At 65.6% G+C, this 18,962-nt stretch overlaps 1 protein-coding gene across 8 annotated transcripts in view; it reads right to left on the bottom strand.

Moving 5' to 3' along the window:
* Nucleotides 1-18,962, bottom strand: part of PDE4C (phosphodiesterase 4C) — a 62,944-nt gene that overhangs the window by 19,000 nt on the left and 24,982 nt on the right. The window contains exon 1 of one of the 8 annotated variants that reach the window (XM_074978177.1): nucleotides 7,119-7,253. The exons of 6 other annotated variants lie outside the window; for them this stretch is intronic. In XM_074978177.1, coding sequence (XP_074834278.1) covers nucleotides 7,119-7,231 — 113 coding nt within the window. In that variant the 5' untranslated portion in view covers nucleotides 7,232-7,253. Of the gene's footprint in view, nucleotides 1-1,482; nucleotides 1,947-7,118; nucleotides 7,254-18,962 lie in introns of those variants that run through there. One more of the 8 variants, XM_074978172.1, reaches the window with a different exon arrangement.

Raw genomic sequence — 18,962 nt, 5'->3', positions numbered from 1 at the left:
CACAGGGGCTGGGGAAAACCTAGCAAAGGCCAGTCCCACGCGGGGCACAGGGGCTGGGGAATACCTAGCAAAGGCCAGTCCCACGCCTGGCACAGGGGCTGGGGAATACCTAGCAAAGGCCAGTCCCACGCCTGGCACAGGGGCTGGGGAATACCTAGCAAAGGCCTGTCCCAGCCGGCAAACCCAGGCGGAGCTGCTCATTTCTCCTGGGAGGGACAAGACATCTGAGGCGCAGGCTGCAGGGGTCTGCTGAGCCCAGAGCCAAGGGAGTGAGTGTTGAACATGCCCAGCAGGGCTGCTCTGGGCTCTCGCCCCGGCTCAGCACAGGGGCTGGGGACCGCTTGAGTCCCTGCCAGCCCGAGGTGTCTGTGAGAGGAGCAGGACTCGCTGCCCCAGCCAGCGCCCTGGACCCAGCCCTGCTAGCTGAACTGCCCTGAACACCTGCTGGGGAGCTGCTGCTCCTGCCAGGCGCCTGCCTGCAGCAGCGACAGCTCGAATGAGACTGCCCTCCACGAGCGGGTGATGTGCTTCACTCTGCTAAGCCTGAGAAGCCGCCAGTGCCAGGGAGCCAACCCTGGGAAAATGCACTGCATGGTCTGCCCGGCCTACCCCATGGCACTAGCCTGTGGGGCAGCCTGGAGGTATATTCCAGGCCTGGAGACAGCACTGGACACACCTGGGCTCTGGCCCCACCTGGCCCCACACATCCTCCGGGGAGACACTCGAGCTGCGGGAGGGCCCCCCTCGGTGAGGGCACAACCCACCCAAGATTGGAGCCAGTGGGCTGCCCACCCCACTCCCCCAGTGACCAGGGCATCCTGGCTTCCCGGCTCTACCTTCCATCCCCATCTCCTCTGAGCCGTGTGGGGTAGGACTCCATGGGACACGCCCGGCCTGCCCTGTCCTGCACTCGGATGGCCCCAGCAGCCCTCTGGCCTTCAGGCCCGGCCACGCACCACCAGAGCTGCCTTCGAGGCCAGCCAGGACGTGCGGCGTGGCAGCCTGCACGTCCCAGCCATGGGGACCGGCTGCAGGCTGAGCGAGTGAGGTGAGGGACAGGGTTCCCTGCAGCTCGGATGAGACGCACGCGCCCATTCTGCCTGCGCACAGTGATCGCTTCCCAGGGCTGTAAATACACCCAGGTGTCGTCCGGGGGCAGATACTCTCCCCACACCTCCACCCAGGGTAACCGTCCTCTGCAGCCCCCCCCGCCCCACACGCACTCGTCACACCCGGCTGGGCCCTCGACACGCCGCACCCCTACACCTGCTCCCCTCTCGCTGCACCCAGCGCCTGCTGGAAGCAGCCAGCCCCCGCCTGCTCCCCTGCCCCATCCGTCACAGCAGTGGCTGGAGCCCACAGGCCATGGCACCAGGAGCCCCTCGGGCCCGACAGGGCACGCGAAGGCAGCAGGTCCCGTGGCTGGCGCAGGTGCTGCTAAGCCCGTGGGCCATCTGCCCCGGGGAGCAGTAGCGCTGTTACCGTCTGTGCTTCTGCGCGATGTCGATGGGCCGATTGACAGCGCGGGGCGAGCCGGCCAGGCGGCCTTTGCACAGCAGGGCAGACTCCGCCAGGGCCCCGCAGCCAGCGGTGACGGGCAGGCTCATCCCGCCCTGGGCCCTCCCGCAGCTCTCCTGCCAGCCGGGCCGAGCCCCTCCACTCCGGTGGCGGGGCCGGGTCTTCGCCGCCAGCGCACTGGGTGGGGAGGCCTGGCCTGAGGCTCCCCGGGACTGCCCCAGGGCTCTGCCACTGCCAAGTCCCAGGCCAGCTCCCCCAGCGCCCGCCACTGCACCCCCAGCTCTAGGGGGCTCCATGCTGCCCTGGGTGGGCCTGACACGGGCCCCTCGCCTTGCTGTGTCCAGCCCCCCTTTGCCTCTCTGCTCCATCGAAGCGGCTCCGCAGGCCCATGGCTGGCTCCCCACAGCGGGGCTCCTCTGCTCACTGCCCCACAGCTGGCCCCAGCGCCAGCACCCCAGGCTGCCGCTGGCTCAGCTGAACGCCCTCCGCCGCTCCCCAGCGCCTGGCCTGGCTCTGCCTTGCTTGCCCAGTGTCCCTTCCCCCACCCTGCTGCTGGCAGCTCCCAGCCCCACACTGCCAACGGCCGGCAGGCACAGGACCAGGACCCTCGGAGCCCAGCGCCAGTGATGTCACTGTGGGAGGAGGGGGGAACCAGCTGGTCGGTTCAGCTCCCTGCAAATGTTTCCTTTAACTCCTTCCAGCCCAGCCTGTGTCCTGCTGACTCCTGCCCAGGGGACAGCTGGCGCAGGCTGGCCTGTGCCCAGGCACCTGTGTGCCAGGGGTGCAGGCAGCAGAGCAGAGAGCTGGGCAGGGCCACTCTGGGAATGGCCAAGGGGGGCAGCAGGGGACGTTCTGGGGACACAGGCGCTATGCACAGCACGGCAGCAGGAGACGCGGAGGTGCCCCCTGCCAGGGAACCCCACTGGCCCCTTGACAGGCCAGAACCAGCTCAGCCAGTGCCCCTGCACCCCTCTGCTCCCTGCCAGTTCCTGACCTGGCCCGGCCACTGCCCCTGCACCCCTCTGCTCCCCGCCAGTTCCCGACCTGGCCCGGCCACTGCCCCTGCACCCCTCTGCTCCCCGCCAGTTGCTGACCTGGCCTGGCCACTGCCCCTGCACCCCTCTGCTCCCTGCCAGTTCCTGACCTGGCCCGGCCACTGCCCCTGCACCCCTCTGCTCCCTGCCAGTTGCTGACCTGGCCACTGCCCCTGCACCCCTCTGCTCCCTGCCAGTTCCTGACCTGGCCCGGCCACTGCCCCTGCACCTCTCTGCTTCCCGCCAGTTCCTGGCCCGGCCACTGCCCCTGCACCCCTCTGCTCCCTGCCAGTTCCTGACCTGGCCTGGCCACTGCCCCTGCACCCCCCTGCTCCCCGCCAGTTCCTGACCTGGCCTGGCCACTGCCCCTGCACCCCTCTGCTCCCTGCCAGTTCCTGACCTGGCCTGGCCACTGCCCCTGCACCCCTCTGCTCCCTGCCAGTTCCTGACCTGGCCTGGCCACTGCCCCTGCACCCCTCTGCTCCCTGCCAGTTCCTGACCTGGCCTGGCCACTGCCCCTGCACCTCTCTGCTCCCTGCCAGTTCCTGGCCCGGCCACTGCCCCTGCACCCCTCTGCTCCCTGCCAGTTCCTGACCTGGCCACTGCCCCTGCACCCCTCTGCTCCCTGCCAGTTCCTGACCTGGCCTGGCCACTGCCCCTGCACCTCTCTGCTCCCTGCCAGTTCCTGGCCCGGCCACTGCCCCTGCACCCCTCTGCTCCCTGCCAGTTCCTGACCTGGCCACTGCCCCTGCACCCCTCTGCTCCCTGCCAGTTCCTGACCTGGCCTGGCCACTGCCCCTGCACCTCTCTGCTCCCTGCCAGTTCCTGACCTGGCCACTGCCCCTGCACCCCTCTGCTCCCTGCCAGTTCCTGGCCCAGCCACTGCCCTGCACCCCTCTGCTCCCTGCCAGTTCCTGACCTGGCCACTGCCCCTGCACCTCTCTGCTTCCCGCCAGTTCCTGGCCCAGCCACTGCCCCTGCACCCCTCTGCTCCCCGCCAGTTGCTGACCTGGCCAGGCCACTGCCCCTGCACCCCTCTGCTCCCTGCCAGTTCCTGACCTGGCCACTGCCCCTGCACCTCTCTGCTTCCCGCCAGTTCCTGGCCCGGCCACTGCCCCTGCACCCCTCTGCTCCCTGCCAGTTCCTGACCCGGCCCGGCCACTGCCCCTGCACCCCTCTGCTCCCTGCCAGTTCCTGACCCGGCCCGGCCACTGCCCCTGCACCCCTCTGCTCCCTGCCAGTTCCTGACCTGGCCCGGCCACTGCCCCTGCCCCCCTCTGCTCCCTGCCAGTTCCTGACCTGGCCACTGCCCCTGCACCCCTCTGCTCCCCCCCAGTTCCTGACCCGGCCCGGCCACTGCCCCTGCACCCCTCTGCTCCCTGCCAGTTTCTGGCCTGGCTTGTGCCCCTGCACCCCTCTCTCACCTGGCTTCCATTTTCACCATGCTGTGGGAAGGGGGATGCAGCCCAGGCAGCAGAGTGAGGTGCAAAGCCCCCAGCCAGGGAAGACCAGCTGGACACCCCAGTCAGTCTGCTGCTGAAATCCCTCTCAAGAGCTGCAGGTCTCTGTACCAGGCCTGGGCCACCCAGAGTTCAGCAAGTCACTTTCCTCCAAGCCCTGTCCCCCCAGGCCACAGCAGCAGCATGCTGGGCCCCCGCTGGAGCTCACCCTGGGCCAGACCCGACCCATAGGAACAGCCCAGCCGGGTCAGACCAAAGGTGCACGCAGCCCAGTGTCCCATCTGCCCAGAGTGGCCACTGCCAGGTGCCCCACAGGGATGAACGGAACAGGGAGTCAGTCCTTAAGGGATCCCTCCTGCCGCCCATTTCCAGCCTCTGATGACCTGAGCCTGGCGACACTGGCCGCACCCAGCCCGGCTAAGAGCACTGCTGGACCTAGCCCTGGGATGGGGTTCAGGGATCCCCAAGCTCTGCACCCCGTTGGCAGGCAGGAGCCCTGCACCCTGTGGGAGCCACACACGTATCTCCCAGGCCCCCAGGAATGTATCTAGCTGTTCTGAACTGTTAACCGTCTGGACTTCACAGCAGCCTCTGGGGGGGAGTGCCCCGGGCTGGGTTTAAACCTGCTGCCTGTTAATTCCTTGGGTGACCCCCACTCTTGTGCTCTGGGAACCAGTGACGAACTTGTCCTTGCTCATAGTCTCAGCGCCAGTGGTGATTTTTCAGACCCCCTCCCCGCCCCCTGCCACCCACCGGGGGCTCCCTGCGAGCTTCAGAGTTGCATGCAGTGTGGCCCAAGTGAGGGCAGCTGCGCCTCAGGCTAGGGCAGACCCCGCCTGCTGCCTGGCCTCCCACCAAGGGAGTGGCAGTGGCAGGGGTTAGTGCCAGCTCCCTGCTTCGCCCATCACCGCCGCAGGCCCCACAGCATGGATCCCCGGTGCTGGGCCGCCGTGCGTCACTGGCGTGGCTGCCACATCGACCCACCGAGACGCGACCTTCAGCGACCTCTGTGAGCCAGCCAGCACCCCACACAGCCGGGGGCGGTGCCCAAGTGCCTCTCTGCAGCCATGTGGGGCCAGGGCCAGGCAGTGGGGGGAATGTCCTGGCGGCTGGGCCCTGAGCAGAGCAGCAGCACATGCTCTGCTCTCAGTCACAGCTCTTAGCACCTCCTGGCCAGAGCCACGTGTGGTTCGGGGCCTCCCACTGGTCCTTCCTCAGCCAGGGTTTGTCCAGCTGTCTGTCTGCCTGTCCAGCTGAGGCACTTCCCCCCGAACTCCTCCTGCCCAGCATCGCCAGAGTCAGGCCCCAGTGACAGCACCGGCCCCTTTCACTTCCGGGGATCCCGTGGCCGATTTGGCCCCAGCGTGCAATGCCGAGGGCCCCTGCTGGCCCAGCTGGAGTAGCTGCACTGCCTGGGGAGGGACCAGGCACGGCTCAGCAGTGGAGGTGAGTCCCAGCTCTGCATCCCGGGGAGCCACTGGCGTCCCCAACCCTGGTGCCGAGCGTGGCTGGACGTGCAAGGGGGAGTCCTCCTCGGACTATTACTGCATCTCTGACCAGCCTCACTCCCCAGCAGCAGCAGGACAAAGGCAGGGCAGCAAAGCCCCACGCATGCCCAGGGGCTGAGGCCTCCTCTCCGAAGGAAGGGCCTAACCAGGGCAACCACCCGACAGCTGCACGAGCACCTCTGCTGAAAGAAAGGCCCCAGGCCCAGGTCTGCAAACAGCCAGAGCCAGTCCTGCCCAGGGAGAGTACACAGCACTGCTGCCCGGAGCCACCAGCAGCACCAGCACCTGGAGCTGGGGGCTGGTGGCCACTTCCACCGTGAGTAGGATCCAGCCTTCCCTGCACGCTGAGACAGAGGCTGATGCCACCCAGCTGAAGAGAAGCCCCCAGCCAGCAGTGTGTCTATCAGTGGGGCACATCGAATCTATTCCACACCCAGATGGAAGAGCTTAGAGGGCCGAGGGCGGAAGGCGCTGGTGCGCAAGGGCTGCTCGCCGTCTGTTCAGCCAGGCCTGGCCTGGTGGCACTCAGCCCTTTGCCAGCCATTGCCCAGCTGCCTGGCAGGGAGGCTGTGGCTGAGCGGAGGAAGGGCCAGGTGTCACTGAGGATTCACCCTGCTTGGGGCTGGCTGCTGGCCGGGCTCCCAGGGCAGACACTGGGGGAGAGCGGGGACTCTCCCCGTGCTCTGGCTGCCCACAAGCAGCCCCAGCTGTGGCGGGTTGTTGCCAGGCTGCCGGAGCAGGGCCCTTGCTCCAGGATGGGTTCAGTGCCAAGGTCTGCCAGGTGCCCGGGTGCCAACAGCCTGCCTGGCTATGCAGGCTGGGTGTCAGGACGCCTGGGTTCCACTGCCAGATCTGCTACAGACAGGCTGCGTGCCGGCAGGTGGGTCAGAGCCCACCGGTAAAGGGAGCCGGGGGGCTGGGCCAAAGGGAGTGAGCCGCCCTCCCGACAGGAAGCCAGTGCAGCCCGGAGCCGCTCGGGGGCAGCACAGACAGGCAATGGAGCCCGGCGGGCTGTGCTGCCGGGGTGCCCGGGGCTGGCACCGCACCCAGCGGGCAATCCCCTTCCAGCCCGGGCGGCCGTGGCTGCTCACAGGCCGGGCGCCGGGCGGGAGCCGCTTGCTCTATAAACAGCCATTGCGCAGGGCTCAGCTGCTCTCCCGCGCCCGAGGCAGCCGGCCCCGCCAGTGCACCCCGTGCGCGGGGTCTGCTGGGCCCGCTCCTGCGGGAGCCGCGCTGCACCGGGACTTCCGCCTGCTTGCAAAAGTGGGGGGCCCGGAGCCGGAGCTGCGCGGCTGGACTGGGCCTCAGCCCTGCAGCCCCCGGCCTGACCTGGGAGCGCCCCGGCACAGCTGCAGGGGCCCAGCAGGGTCAGTGGCTGCTGACACGAGGGACGCCCCATGGGCCACGGCCCCGCGCACATCCCCTGCAGCCTGGAGAGCCCCCGCCAAAGCCAGCCCTGGGCGCCGCCGCGCCTCACCCCCAACCCCCGCGGTCTCTGCTCTTCCCCGGCGGGCACCTTGGCGCACCCAGAGCCCGGCCCCCCGCCACGCCTGGACCCCCCACTGCCCTGCAGCCCCCGGCCCCCGGCCCCGCCTCACCAGAGGGGATGTGCCAGGGTAAAGCGCCGCCGCAGCCGGACGCTCTGGCTCCCCCGGAGTGTCCCGGACAGGCCGGGGGAGGCCCCCGGGGAGCCACGCTCCACGTTCGGCATCGCGGCGCTCCGGCCGGGGAGGGACGCGCGCCACAGGCGGAGCCGGGGCTCCACGGCTGCTGCCGGCCCCTCTGGCTGCCCCACGCCCCAGGCAGAGCCCGGCCGGCGGCGAGCCCGGCTCTCGCTCCAGGGAAACTTTCCACTCCCCTCCCGCCCCCGCTGCGAACCCAAACAACTGGCGGCTCCGCGGATGCCGATGGACGAGAGCCCCCCCGCCCCCAGCTCGCTCCCGGCAGCCCCGGGTGCTGGAGTCTGGGGCAGGACCAGGGAGACGTTCCCTGCCCAGGAGCGGGAACCAGCGGGCTGGACCCTCAGCGGTGTAAATCCCTGCAGCGCGGCCCGCTTACACCCTGCGGGGAGGTGTGCGCTGGGGGGCTCTGCCCGAGGTGTCCCCTGCTCCGCAGGGCGCCGCCTCCTCAGGCCCCTCCTGCTCGCCCCCTGCCCCACAGCTTGGAGGCTCCATGCTCCCACCAAGCCCCAGACTGGGCTCCGCTTCAGGCTCCTCCCCTGTTCCCCAGGGTGCCCCAGGGGCCCTGCGAGGCGCCCTGCAGACAACAGCCAGGAGCAGCCCTGCTGGAGCTGCAGTTTGTGCCCCATGGCCCTGGGAGCCCCAGCCCTGCTCAGAGCCTCCCCATGTGGTGCCCGCCTCTCTCTCCCGCACAGGCCCGGGGCACCAGCAGCCGGCCTGCAACAGCCCCAGCCCTATTCACTCCAAGCACGGCCCTGTGCATAGCTTGGGAAGGGGGCTGGAGGCTTCCAGGCCAGCGAGGTGAGCCCGAGCCCGAGCCCGAGCGGTGGTGGCAGGCCGCAGGGTCCCCAGGGAGGAGAGGCCCCGGGGGGGCTCCTTGTTCCCATGCCGGGGGGGGGGGCAGGGTCACTCCCATGCAGCGAGATGTGGCTCTTGGCAGAGGCCCAGTGACACCACAGCGTGGCCAACAGCAGCATGTGGCTGCCTGGGCTGAGCCATCTCCAAGCCCCTAAGGCGACACAGCCACTGGCTCCTGCTCTTCTCCCAGGGCCACTGGGAACATACCACCTCTGCCTGTGCCGCTCAGTGACCTCTGCAGCCCAGACCCCACCATGCAGTGCAGTTGGGCTCTGGCCTGGCTGCTGCCCAGGAGCTCACCAGCCACAGCCTCGTCCTCGTGAGCCCGCTTGGGCAGCAGCATTTGCCCCAACCAGCCGCGGAGCTGGAGTGCAGCAGGTGCAGGCCGGGGTCCAGAGAGAGGCCAAGCAGCACCTCCGGGCCTGGCGCTGTTAACACAGGTGGGCATGCGGGGAGGGCAGGCTCCCACCACCATGAGCCCCGGCCGCCTTGCGGGTTGTGGAGGGCCAGGAGCTGTGGGCACGGGGCAGGACAGGATACGGAGCTGCTCTCATCTGTGGGGCCACAGACATGCCAGCAGCTGCCCATGGCATGCAGGCAGCTGGCTGGAGCCCTGCTGGACTGTGAGCTGCCTGGGGAAGTAGGGGAGCCCTGACGTATATAATTCTGGATTCATTTTGTTGGGCCCCACCCTAGCCAGAGGCTGCAACCCAAATGCCCTGTGCTAATCCAGCCCGACACACCCCTTTCTCCAAGGCGCTCAGTGCCAGAGCCCCTCCTGGTCCCGCCACCATTGGGATTTTCAGCCAGAAGCCATCAGGTGGGCCTGAGGCGCCCAGCGGCTGAGCCATGCCATCCTGCAGTGGAAGGAGCTGGGGGCAGCCCGGCAGGAAGGAACCCTGTGATGGAGTGGGGGGGGTGCATGTGTGAGTCAGGCTGGATGTCCGAGGCAAGCAGCAGCTCCCAGTGGCTAAGGATGACCCTGGGGCTACAACTGGCAGATAACACCTCTGCCTGAACAAAGAGCAGGGAGGAGCTGAGCTGGGTTTTGAATCGGGGGCGGCAGTTAGAGGCGAGGAGAAGGGAGAGCTGGAAGGCAGCCAGCCGGAGGAGGGGAAAGCTACACCCCAGAGGGGCACCCCTCGGGGTCTTCCCCCCAGGACAGGTTGGAAGGACTGTCTCTGGCTGCTATGCTGTTGCTTCTGTGAGAAACTGGACATCTGTTGCCTAATAAACCTGCTGTTGTACCTGCTGAGTGAGAGTCACTCCTGCCAGCGGACGGGGTGCAGTGCAGGGGGACCCCTGAACCCCATCACACTGGTGTCAGAAGTGGGATGCACTGCACCCACGGATGAGCTCCCAGCAGTGGCTGACTGAGCACCAGAGAAGGAAGGAGTCTCACAAGAGCCAGAGGGGGAACAGAGCCATTCCTGCAGCTGCTGCTGGTGAGTGGATACCCCGGGAAATAGCGGGGAGATGGATTATACCCGACTCCTGAAGGCAGAGCTAGCAGGGCTGTGCAGAGAGAGGGGCCTGACCGTGGGGAAGGCGACCAAGGCCCAGCTCATTGCACAGCTGGAAGAGAATGACCGATCCGGTGGGGCAGAGCCTGTCCCGGCAGAAAGTGGCCGGTCAGCCTCGGGAAGCATTTCGGATTCTCCGACAGGAGCAGGGGCTCGACGCCGTCCGACAGACGCGGTGCCCGCCAGGTCGCGCTCAGCTAGCGGTGGTCCATCGCGGGCAGAGTCCCCCGCCGCAGAGCTGAGACGGCTGGAACTCGAGGTGAAATTAAAGGAACTGGAGCACCAGGAACGGGAAAGAGAGCGTGAGCATGAGCGACAGGAACGAGAAAGAGAGCGTGAGCGCCAGGAACGGGAAAGAGAGCGTGAGCACGAGCGCCAGGAACAAGAAAGAGAACGTGAGCACGAGTGCCAGCTACAAGAGAGACAGCGGGAGGAGAGAGAGCGAGAGCGGGAGCATGAGCGAACCATGGCAGAGGCGAGACGCCAAGAGGCCCCAGCTGCGGTAAGCGGGGAGAGGGCCAGACGGCTCGGGGTGGCCAGTCACTTGGAGACGCGTGTGCTGGCCCAGTGTCAGGACACAGGGGACATGGACGAGTTCCTTACCGCCTTCGAGCGAGCCTGTGAGTTGCATGAGGTTCCCCCAGATGAGTGGCTCCGGCACCTCACCCCCTTGCTGGGCCGGAAGGGTGCAGCGGTGCTCAGCCAGCTGGTGGGGCTGCAGCCTGGGGACTATGAACGGTTCAAACAGGCCCTGCTGCATAAGTTCGGGCTGACTCCGGAGATGTACAAGAAGAAGTTCCAGGAGGCGCAGAAGAGGCCAGAGGAAACCCACGTAGATACAACCGCCCGCCTGAAGCAATACTACCAGAAGTGGGCATTCGGAATGGGAGTCCAGTCCGTAGAGGACCTGATCGAGCTGGCGGTCGTGGAGCGATTCTACGAGATGTGCGCACCTGACCTGAGGGTGTGGCTCGTGGACCGGAAGCCGGGGGACTCACATGATGCAGGGAAACTGCCAGATGACTTCACAAACAGCCGGGCCAGGTTTGAAAGTGAGCCCCACAAGGAGAGGGAGTCTCGGAGAGAGAGGGAGTCCCGGAGGGAGAGGGAGTCCTGGAGAAACCGAGAATCTCAGAGAGACCGGTCCCTAACTGTACGACAGAGGGGACCACCTCTTGGGCAAGCCCAGGAAAGAGGGGCCAGCCACCCACCCCCCAGAGAGCCAAACAGAGCCCGGACAGAGCAGCCGGCCCGAGGGACACAACAAGACCCAGGCTGTTACCGCTGTGGGCGAAAGGGGCATAGAGCAGCCCAGTGCCCCAGGCTCCCAGACAGGTTGAGCAGGCCGGGGGGTCATGGAGTCAACTGGGTGGGGTCCCAGAAGCCAGAGGGGCTGGCGGCCAAGGCGGGTGGTGCTGACAATGGGCACTCGGATTGGGCCGAATCCGCCCCACAGACCAGCTCCTCTGGGGGGCCAAATGCTCAGAGGCCAGTTTACAGAGTGGGGGCAGCGCTACCTCTGTGGAGCAAGTGTCTCAAACACCTCGAGGTAGACGGGAAAAAGGTCACGGGGTTCTGGGACACAGGCGCTGACGTGACGCTGGCCCGACCTGGGGTGGTGGCACCGGGCTGCATAATACCCGATTCCCACCTGACGATAACAGGAATTGATGGGACCCCTTTCAAGGTGCCCATGGCGAGGGTGCACCTGAAATGGGGGAAGAAGGAAGGCCCCAAGGAAGTGGGCGTGCACAGCCATTTGCCGGCAGATGTACTGATGGGGGCTGACCTGGAGAACTGGCAAGGTGAACGCCCTCGTGCCCTGGTCCTGACCCGTAGCCAAAGAAAACGAGGGGTGCGCTCCCCAGATTCAGGGGTACAGGCCCAGCCAAAGCCACAGGGGCCAACCCTGAGAGAAAGGGGGCCCCCAAAAACCAGATCTCACAGGCCAGGGATGCTGGAGCCAGGCAGGGATGGGGAAGTAGCCTCCGCTCCTGCCCGAGCGGAAGAATTCCAGGCAGAGCAGCAGAGAGACCCCTCCTTGCAGAAGCTGAGGGAACTGGCCAGTCTCAGCCCAGCTCCGCAGCTGGGGGAGGGCTGCAGGGAGAGATTCCTGTGGGAAAAGGGATTCCTGTACCGGGAATGGGCTCCCAGACGCAAAGCGGAGCCATGGAAGGTCCAGAGGCAACTGGTGGTTCCCCAAAAGTACCGGCGCAGGCTGCTGTACCTAGCTCATGATGTCCCGCTCGCAGGACACCAGGGGATCCACCGCACCAGGAGAAGGTTGTTACAGAACTTTTTCTGGCCAGGGATCTTTGCAGCTGTCCGTCTGTATTGCCTGTCCTGCGATCCCTGCCAGAGGATGGGGAAGAGCCGGGACAAGGGGAGAAACACCCCATTGCGTACCTGAGTAAGAAGCTGCTGCCTCGGGAGCAGAACTATGCGGCCATAGAGAAGGAATGTCTGGCCATGGTGTGGGCGCTGGGGAAGCTGCAGCCGTACCTGTTTGGACGGCGTTTCACCGTGTACACCGATCACTCACCCCTGACCTGGCTGCATCACATGAAAGGGGCCAACGCCAAGCTCCTGCAGTGGAGTCTGCTCCTGCAGGACTACGACATGGAGGTGGTCCACGTCAAGGGGAGCAACAACACCATAGCCGATGCCCTGTCACGCAGGGAGGGCCCCGAACTTCCCCAGGTCACTGGCTAAGTGACCCCGCTCAGTGCGGTCTGGAAGGGGGGAGAGATGTGATGGAGTGGGGGGGGTGCATGTGTGAGTCAGGCTGGATGTCCAAGGCAAGCAGCAGCTCCCAGTGGCTAAGGATGACCCTGGGGCTACAACTGGCAGATAACACCTCTGCCTGAACAAAGAGCAGGGAGGAGCTGAGCTGGGTTTTGAATCGGGGGCGGCAGTTAGAGGCGAGGAGAAGGGAGAGCTGGAAGGCAGCCAGCCGGAGGAGGGGGAAAGCTACACCCCAGAGGGGCACCCCTCGGGGTCTTCCCCCCAGGACAGGTTGGAAGGACTGTCTCTGGCTGCTATGCTGTTGCTTCTGTGAGAAACTGGACATCTGTTGCCTAATAAACCTGCTGTTGTACCTGCTGAGTGAGAGTCTCTCCTGCCAGCGGGCGGGGTGCAGTGCAGGGGGACCCCTGAACCCCATCACAAACCCACATCCCAGTCCAGCTCCAAGTCCCCAGCAGAGTCCCACCCCACTTTCAGGGAGCGGGTTGGGAAGCCCTGGCTGCCTCCAGCCAGCCTCTCCTGAGCAGCACATGCTGAGCCTGAGGCCAGCTCCTGAAGGCAGAGAAGGCCCAGCTGGCTGCCCCACCCCACCCTGCTGCCCTTCCCCTGCACAAAGGGAGCTCACAGCTGAGACCAGCTGGCTCCCCTAGCCCTCCTTTCTGCAGGGAGGACACAGACACCGGGACCAGGCAGAGCACAAGCGCACAACATCCCGCTCCTGCCAGCCTGGGTTGCCCAGACCCTGGGCCTCCGTGTGGGGAGGAGCTGAACCACGCCGCTGTCTGGGGCAGTGTCAGAGCCCTCGGGCGGAGTGAAGCTCCACTGACTCAGGCGCTAGGGCTGCAGTGCCGCAGGCTGTAACCAGCCCCTGCCCGGAGGGCAGCCGCTCAGCTACAGCAAAGGAGACCTGCTGGGATCACTTACCAGCACTTGGCCCAGGCCCGGCCAGGCCTGGCAGCAGCTGGGGCGCTAGTGCATCAGCTCAGCTTGCTGCTGTCCCAAGAAGGGCCCTGCAGGCCGCTGGCTCCATGGGGCTCTGGAGTGGCCCCTGCCAGCAGCAAGCTGCCGTGCTGCTGGGGGAACCTGACCTTGTGGGCTGCTGGGGCCCATGAGGCAACGCTGGGCTCTGATTGCTGCTGCAAGTCCGCTGGGACCTGGGAGCAGGGCAGCAAGAGCCTGCCAGAGCATTCCCCCGGTGGGCACGCCAATACCCAGCACCCTGAGCGCCCTGTGTGGCCAGCCTGTCACTGCCTGCCTGGGAGAGATCAGCTAGCTGCCAGCGTGCAGAGCTCTGGTCCCTCGCACCTGCAGGGCAGGGGTTTGGTGCCACATGGCCAAACACTGGAGCCCCCAGAGACACGAGTGGCCAGACAGACACCAGGACCTGATCGACTTCACCATCATAAACCACAGCTGTCATGTCATGTGCTTGGCCTGTGCTGCAGGGAGCTTCACACGGCTGTTGTGCCAGGCCTTGACCAATGCTGAATGCCGCATCGCATGGCCATTGTGCCAGGCCTTGACCAATGCTGAATGCCGCATCGCATGGCCATTGTGCCAGGCCTTGACCAATGCTGAAGGGAGCATCTCACAGCTATCATGCCAGGCACTTGCTGTGATGGAGTGGGGGATACCTGTGTGTATGTGAGTGGCTCACAGAGGGTGTGGGCCTCCTGCTGAGGGTAACCTTGATGACCAGGTAACACCTTGGTACTGGAGACAAAGGAGGAGGTGGAGCCTGCGGGGTTTGAATTGGAACTGGAAGGTGGAAGCAGTGAATCTGGGCTGGGAGAGAGCGAGACCAAGGAGGGGGCCAGGCCCCAGCTCCGGGGCCCCGCGGGGCCTCCTCTCCCCAACATGGATTTGACTGGCTGCACTGACTCCTCTGTACAACACTGTGTCCTGTCAGCTAATAAGCCCACTGTTCTCCTGCTGAGTGAGAGTCACTCCTGCCTGCAGACGGGGTGCAGAGCTTGGGGGACCCCAAACCCCATCACACTTGCCCAGTGCTAGAGGGAGAGTCGCACGGCTATCGTGCCAGGCACTTGCCCAGTGCTGCAGGGAGCGTCTCACGTCTATCGTGCCAGGCACTTGCCCAGTGCTGCAGGGAGCAAAGACTGAGCATCTCTCCACCCAGAAAGTTTGCAAACTCATCCGCCTGTGTGAGCAGGACTTGGAGCTGCCCCTTGGCACCCTTGCGTGACTCACCCGCGCACACTGCTTTCTGCATGAACCAGCAGCAGCCAGCAGGGCCTCCCTGGCATCCCAGCAGGGTCCCTCCCCTGGCAGGCTCCGGCTCTTTGCCTGGGACATGCATCGGAACAAAGAGCCAGGAAGCAATGTCTGGGTTTGGCTGGTGAGATTCACACTGAGTCCAGGGGTTCCACAGTGGGCCTGGTAACCTCCCCACTTCACCTGGGGCCCCACCCTGTCCCATCACCTCTGGCTGGGCCCTGGGAGGGCAGCTTGGCCTATGCAGGCCAGGGAAGGACTCTGGCCCCCAGAGCATTTCCCCAGCCACAGGCATATCAGAACCTTGGGCACCCCGCCAGAGATGGAGCAAGCTCTGGTGAGAGGCCATGCTGGGGGCTGCTCCAGAGTCACACTGGCCCAAACCCTGGGCTCACTTCCTTCTCCTTCCCTTAATCTGGTGCTCAGTCGCAGGCCCAGATGCGTGGCCAGAGGGTCACTACAAATCCTGCCTATTGGCCTTGAACTCCCTGGGCCAGTTCCGTTCACATGCCCAGCGGGATATGCTCCTGTCCTCCCCAGGGGCCTGTCAGGCTGACTGCATCCACCTCCCGCTCCATGGCCCCAGCCCAATGGCCACAAGGGCCTTGTCCTCGCTGATGCTACGCTCAGGGCTGGCTCTGCAGCCAGGGGCCAGCTCGTCAACTGGGTTTGTACAGTGCCGAGCACCAGCAGCCCAGCCCAAGCAACGCAGCAGCCAGTGATTGCCACTAGATAGCAGCACACCATCAACTGGCTGCCCCAGCCTCCCCGCCGCCCCCCCCGCTCCATGCGTGGCTGGCTGGCAGGGCTGGGGTGACACAGGCCCCTCCAGGACAGCAGCTGCATCACTTGCCCCCACACCCTGCCCTCCAGCCCCTCCCCCACCCCAATCACCAGGGTCTGACTCTCAAAGTGGTGCCCGACGCCTCACCCACCCCCAGCCCTAGGGAGCGAGGGGCAGCCCACCAGGCCCCCCAGAGCAGAGCAGAGCAGAGCAGTCCCTGCTGCACAGGTGCTTGGCACCCTGCCCAGCACTGCTCAAACTCCACGCCACGCTCCCCGCCCCAGCAGCAGAGCATGCTGGGAGCAGCCGAGCATGCTGGGAGCAGCCAGGCAGGGGTAAATACAGCCCCAGGGGAGCAGGCTGGGGGCCGTGGATGAAGGCCAGCATCCTGACCCAGTGGTATCCCCGTTCTGGGCCCAGGACCGCACGCCCGACTCAGACATGGCACAGAGCAGAGCAGGGGACTGCCACGGGCCAGAGCAGTACTCCCTGCAAGCTGGGCGCCGGGGTGGCCCACCTGATTAGCGGAGCATCACAGCCAGCAGCCTGTGTTTCTATTGGTGGTGCACAGCCACACAGGCCTCAGTGCGCAGAACAAAATTTATTCCACCCATAGGATGAAAAAAATTGAGGGCCCCCGGTCAGGGCTTCAACCACCCGAGTCCCATCTCTGCAGCTCACAGGAGGCAGAGACAGCAGGGTCCTGATGGGACGGGCCGGGAGAGGACAGGACAGGGATGGGCTGGCCCAGGAGGGTGGCCCAAGGATGCTGCTGCTGGGCAGCTCTGCCTATGCGATGCAGGAAGGCACCAGGGAGTGCGCTCCCCCCCGCCCCACCCGTGCGCAGGGAGTCCTGGTGCTGGAGGGAGCAGGAGCTGCAGGCAGCTCCCAGCCCAGGCGGCGCAGGGACAGTGACAGAGTTGTTTAATTTGCAGGCTGACCCGGGCAAGGCCATTTCTCAGGGAGCAGCAGCAGGCGCCTCAGTCCTGTCCTAGGACCGGTTACTCATGGCACCGTGCTGCTGAATTACCACTCGCCAATTGAATTACCCTCTGGCTGCCAGGGCCCCCGGGCCCCTCACCGCTGCCTGCGCAGGCTCACGCCTCTGCCTTCGCTGCAGACGGAGGAGCAGTAATTGGCTGCGTCCCAGCTGCCACCAGGTGCTGCAAGCAGGGGACACCAGTAATGATGGCTGGGGAGCCTTCTTCGCCCCGCCAGCGACAGCTGCCCGGCTGGACAGCAGTGGTCTCTCACGGCGAGGGGAGAAGGCTGGAAGCCCAGACGCCAGGGTTCTGCACCAACTGCCCTTGCCCCCCCTCTCAACTTGTTCCTTTGTTCCAGCCCAGGGACAGGCACCTGACCTGTGAGCTCCTTCCTTTGACCAGCCCCAAGCCTCTGAGATGCAGCTTGGACGTCTGAGCCTTTGTTTGTAGCCCACTCGCCCTGGCTGGGGCCGAGTTCGCACCAGCTGTCGTGTAGCTCAGCACTCAGCGAGGCTCTGCCTCTGCCTGTGCACATGCCAGACACAAAGGTTACGTACGCAGGTTCAGGGCATCCCCAGCTCTCCTTGGACACCTCACAGAGCCACACCAGGCATGCAATAGACGAGTCTGGTCATGTGACACAGCCTTCCGCGAGCGACCCGCCGGGTCTCGGGTCCGGGGGGGGTTTGAACGACAGGTAACGTACCACGGTTAGTAGTTCCACAGGTCCATATCAGAGATTCTTCAGACCTGCCAGGCCAGCGACCAGAGACAGGGCTGGCCAGGCCTGGGGCGGACCCCTGGGGCTGCCAGTGGGTCCTCCCCCCAGGCTGGACTTGCTCTCTTGCAATGCCCTGCACAGCTGAGGTTTGCCCAGCAGCCCCCGGCTGTTGGGGCATCAGTCTCCTGTGCTTAACCCCACCTCCCCCACACCCTGCCTGCCAGGGGAGCAGGTGGAAATGGCGTGTTTGGCTGCCGGAGGCGCCTCCTGGCACCAGCCTCCAACCAGCCGGGAGAATCCCAGAACTGCTGGTGCTCCTGGCAAGCTCCCAAGGCAGAGCAAGTGCCAGCCCCCCATACAGGCCACAATTGCTTCCCAGCAGGTTATTCTCCCACCTTCGTTTTGTTTGGCTCCTCTGATTGGCAGGGGCCTCTTGCTCTTCTGGTGCAATTCCAGGAGCGGACGGGGAGCAGAGAGAGGCCGTGGCGCTGTCCCCTGAAGGGCAGGTGGAGGCCTGGCCGAGGGTGAGTTTATCACCCAACGGGGTCCGGCTGGGACCCATCGCTCCAGCCTCCCACGCAGAGCCAATGAGGGACAAGCAGCAGGGAGCCCAGGCGGGGGCCCTGCAGCTGCTTGGTCCTGTGCACATTGCCCCGGCCTGGGAGATTCATGGCACTGTGGCAGGCTGGTAAATTTCCACGCGCAGCCCAGGTCTGTCCCCGCTGCCGGAGCTCGCCCTGGTGCACTACAGCAGCAGCAGGGAGCCAGCCCCCAGCACACATGCAGCGCAGGTCACCGCACCCAGGGCCTCGCCCAATGTGGGCCACCTGGGGTTTCGTTCCACGCTCGTGGGCTTGTGCAGGAACAGGCAGTGACAGCCCATTCACACTGCCACCAGGCTGCACTAGGGGGGCAGAGTGTAGGAGGCCGGGCATTATAGTGGGGTAGATCCATGCCCCAGTGGGGAGCGGTGTGGGGGCCTGGGTGGGACTCATTCCCTGCAGCCCTGACACTGAAACGCTCCCTGCTTCACCCAGCCTTCCAGGGTGTAGACGCCAGATGTCAAGGAACGTGGGAGGGACCCCAGGCCCTGCCCTCACCTGCAGGCAGAGGCGACTGTCCCTCAGCAGGGGGAACGGGTGGTTTATGGGGCAACAGGGACACAGCACAGAACAGACTTGTCCTCACAGGGACCAGAAGCCGTCAGTACAATCCATCCTGGGGAAGGGCCCAGAGGGGGTCACTGAGCCAGGCCCTGCCCGCCTTCCTCCCTGTCCAGCCAGACCAGATTGTCCCACTCCCAGCCCAGTTCTAATTCCACCCAGCCAGGTCCCTCCTCCTGCCTGTGTCCTGTTTCTGAGGGGGGGGGTCACCTGGTTATGAAGGGCACAGCCATTGAGTGCATGCAAAGTCAACACACCTGAAACCCCCATCACCAGCTGTGCACTGATGCTGTGCCTAGGGAAACTGAGGCACCAGCTGGCATTACTCCAGCCAGTAGGAAACACATGTAACCTAACCAGGGAGTCTAACCCCCACGCACCCCTTCGTCTCATCAGGACTGGGGAGGTGCTGCCAGGTCAGCCCCATACCCCGAACCCCAGGGTGAGTGCAGCGCTCACCCCTGGCCGGGGGCCTCTCTCGGGCCCCAGCTCCTGCATGGACCCTGGCAGCTGCCACATGTTATGCCCCACTGCATTTCCCCTCCAGCTTGGGAACCTCAGCACACCTGGGGGCAGAGGAGATGTTGTGGCTCCCTGTGCTCTGCCAGATCCCAAACCGCTGCCATCCGGGCCCCTTACCCAGTGTGATGGGGGTCTGGGGTCCCCAACGCTCTGCACCCTGTCCGCAGGCAGGAGAGTCTCTCACTCAGCAGGAAAACAGCGGGTTTATTAGCCGACAGGACACAGCATCGTA

This window comes from Carettochelys insculpta, chromosome 27 (assembly GCF_033958435.1).
Source record: "Carettochelys insculpta isolate YL-2023 chromosome 27, ASM3395843v1, whole genome shotgun sequence".
Lineage (NCBI taxonomy): Eukaryota > Metazoa > Chordata > Testudines > Carettochelyidae > Carettochelys > Carettochelys insculpta.
This window is presented reverse-complemented; position numbering and strand designations above follow the sequence as displayed.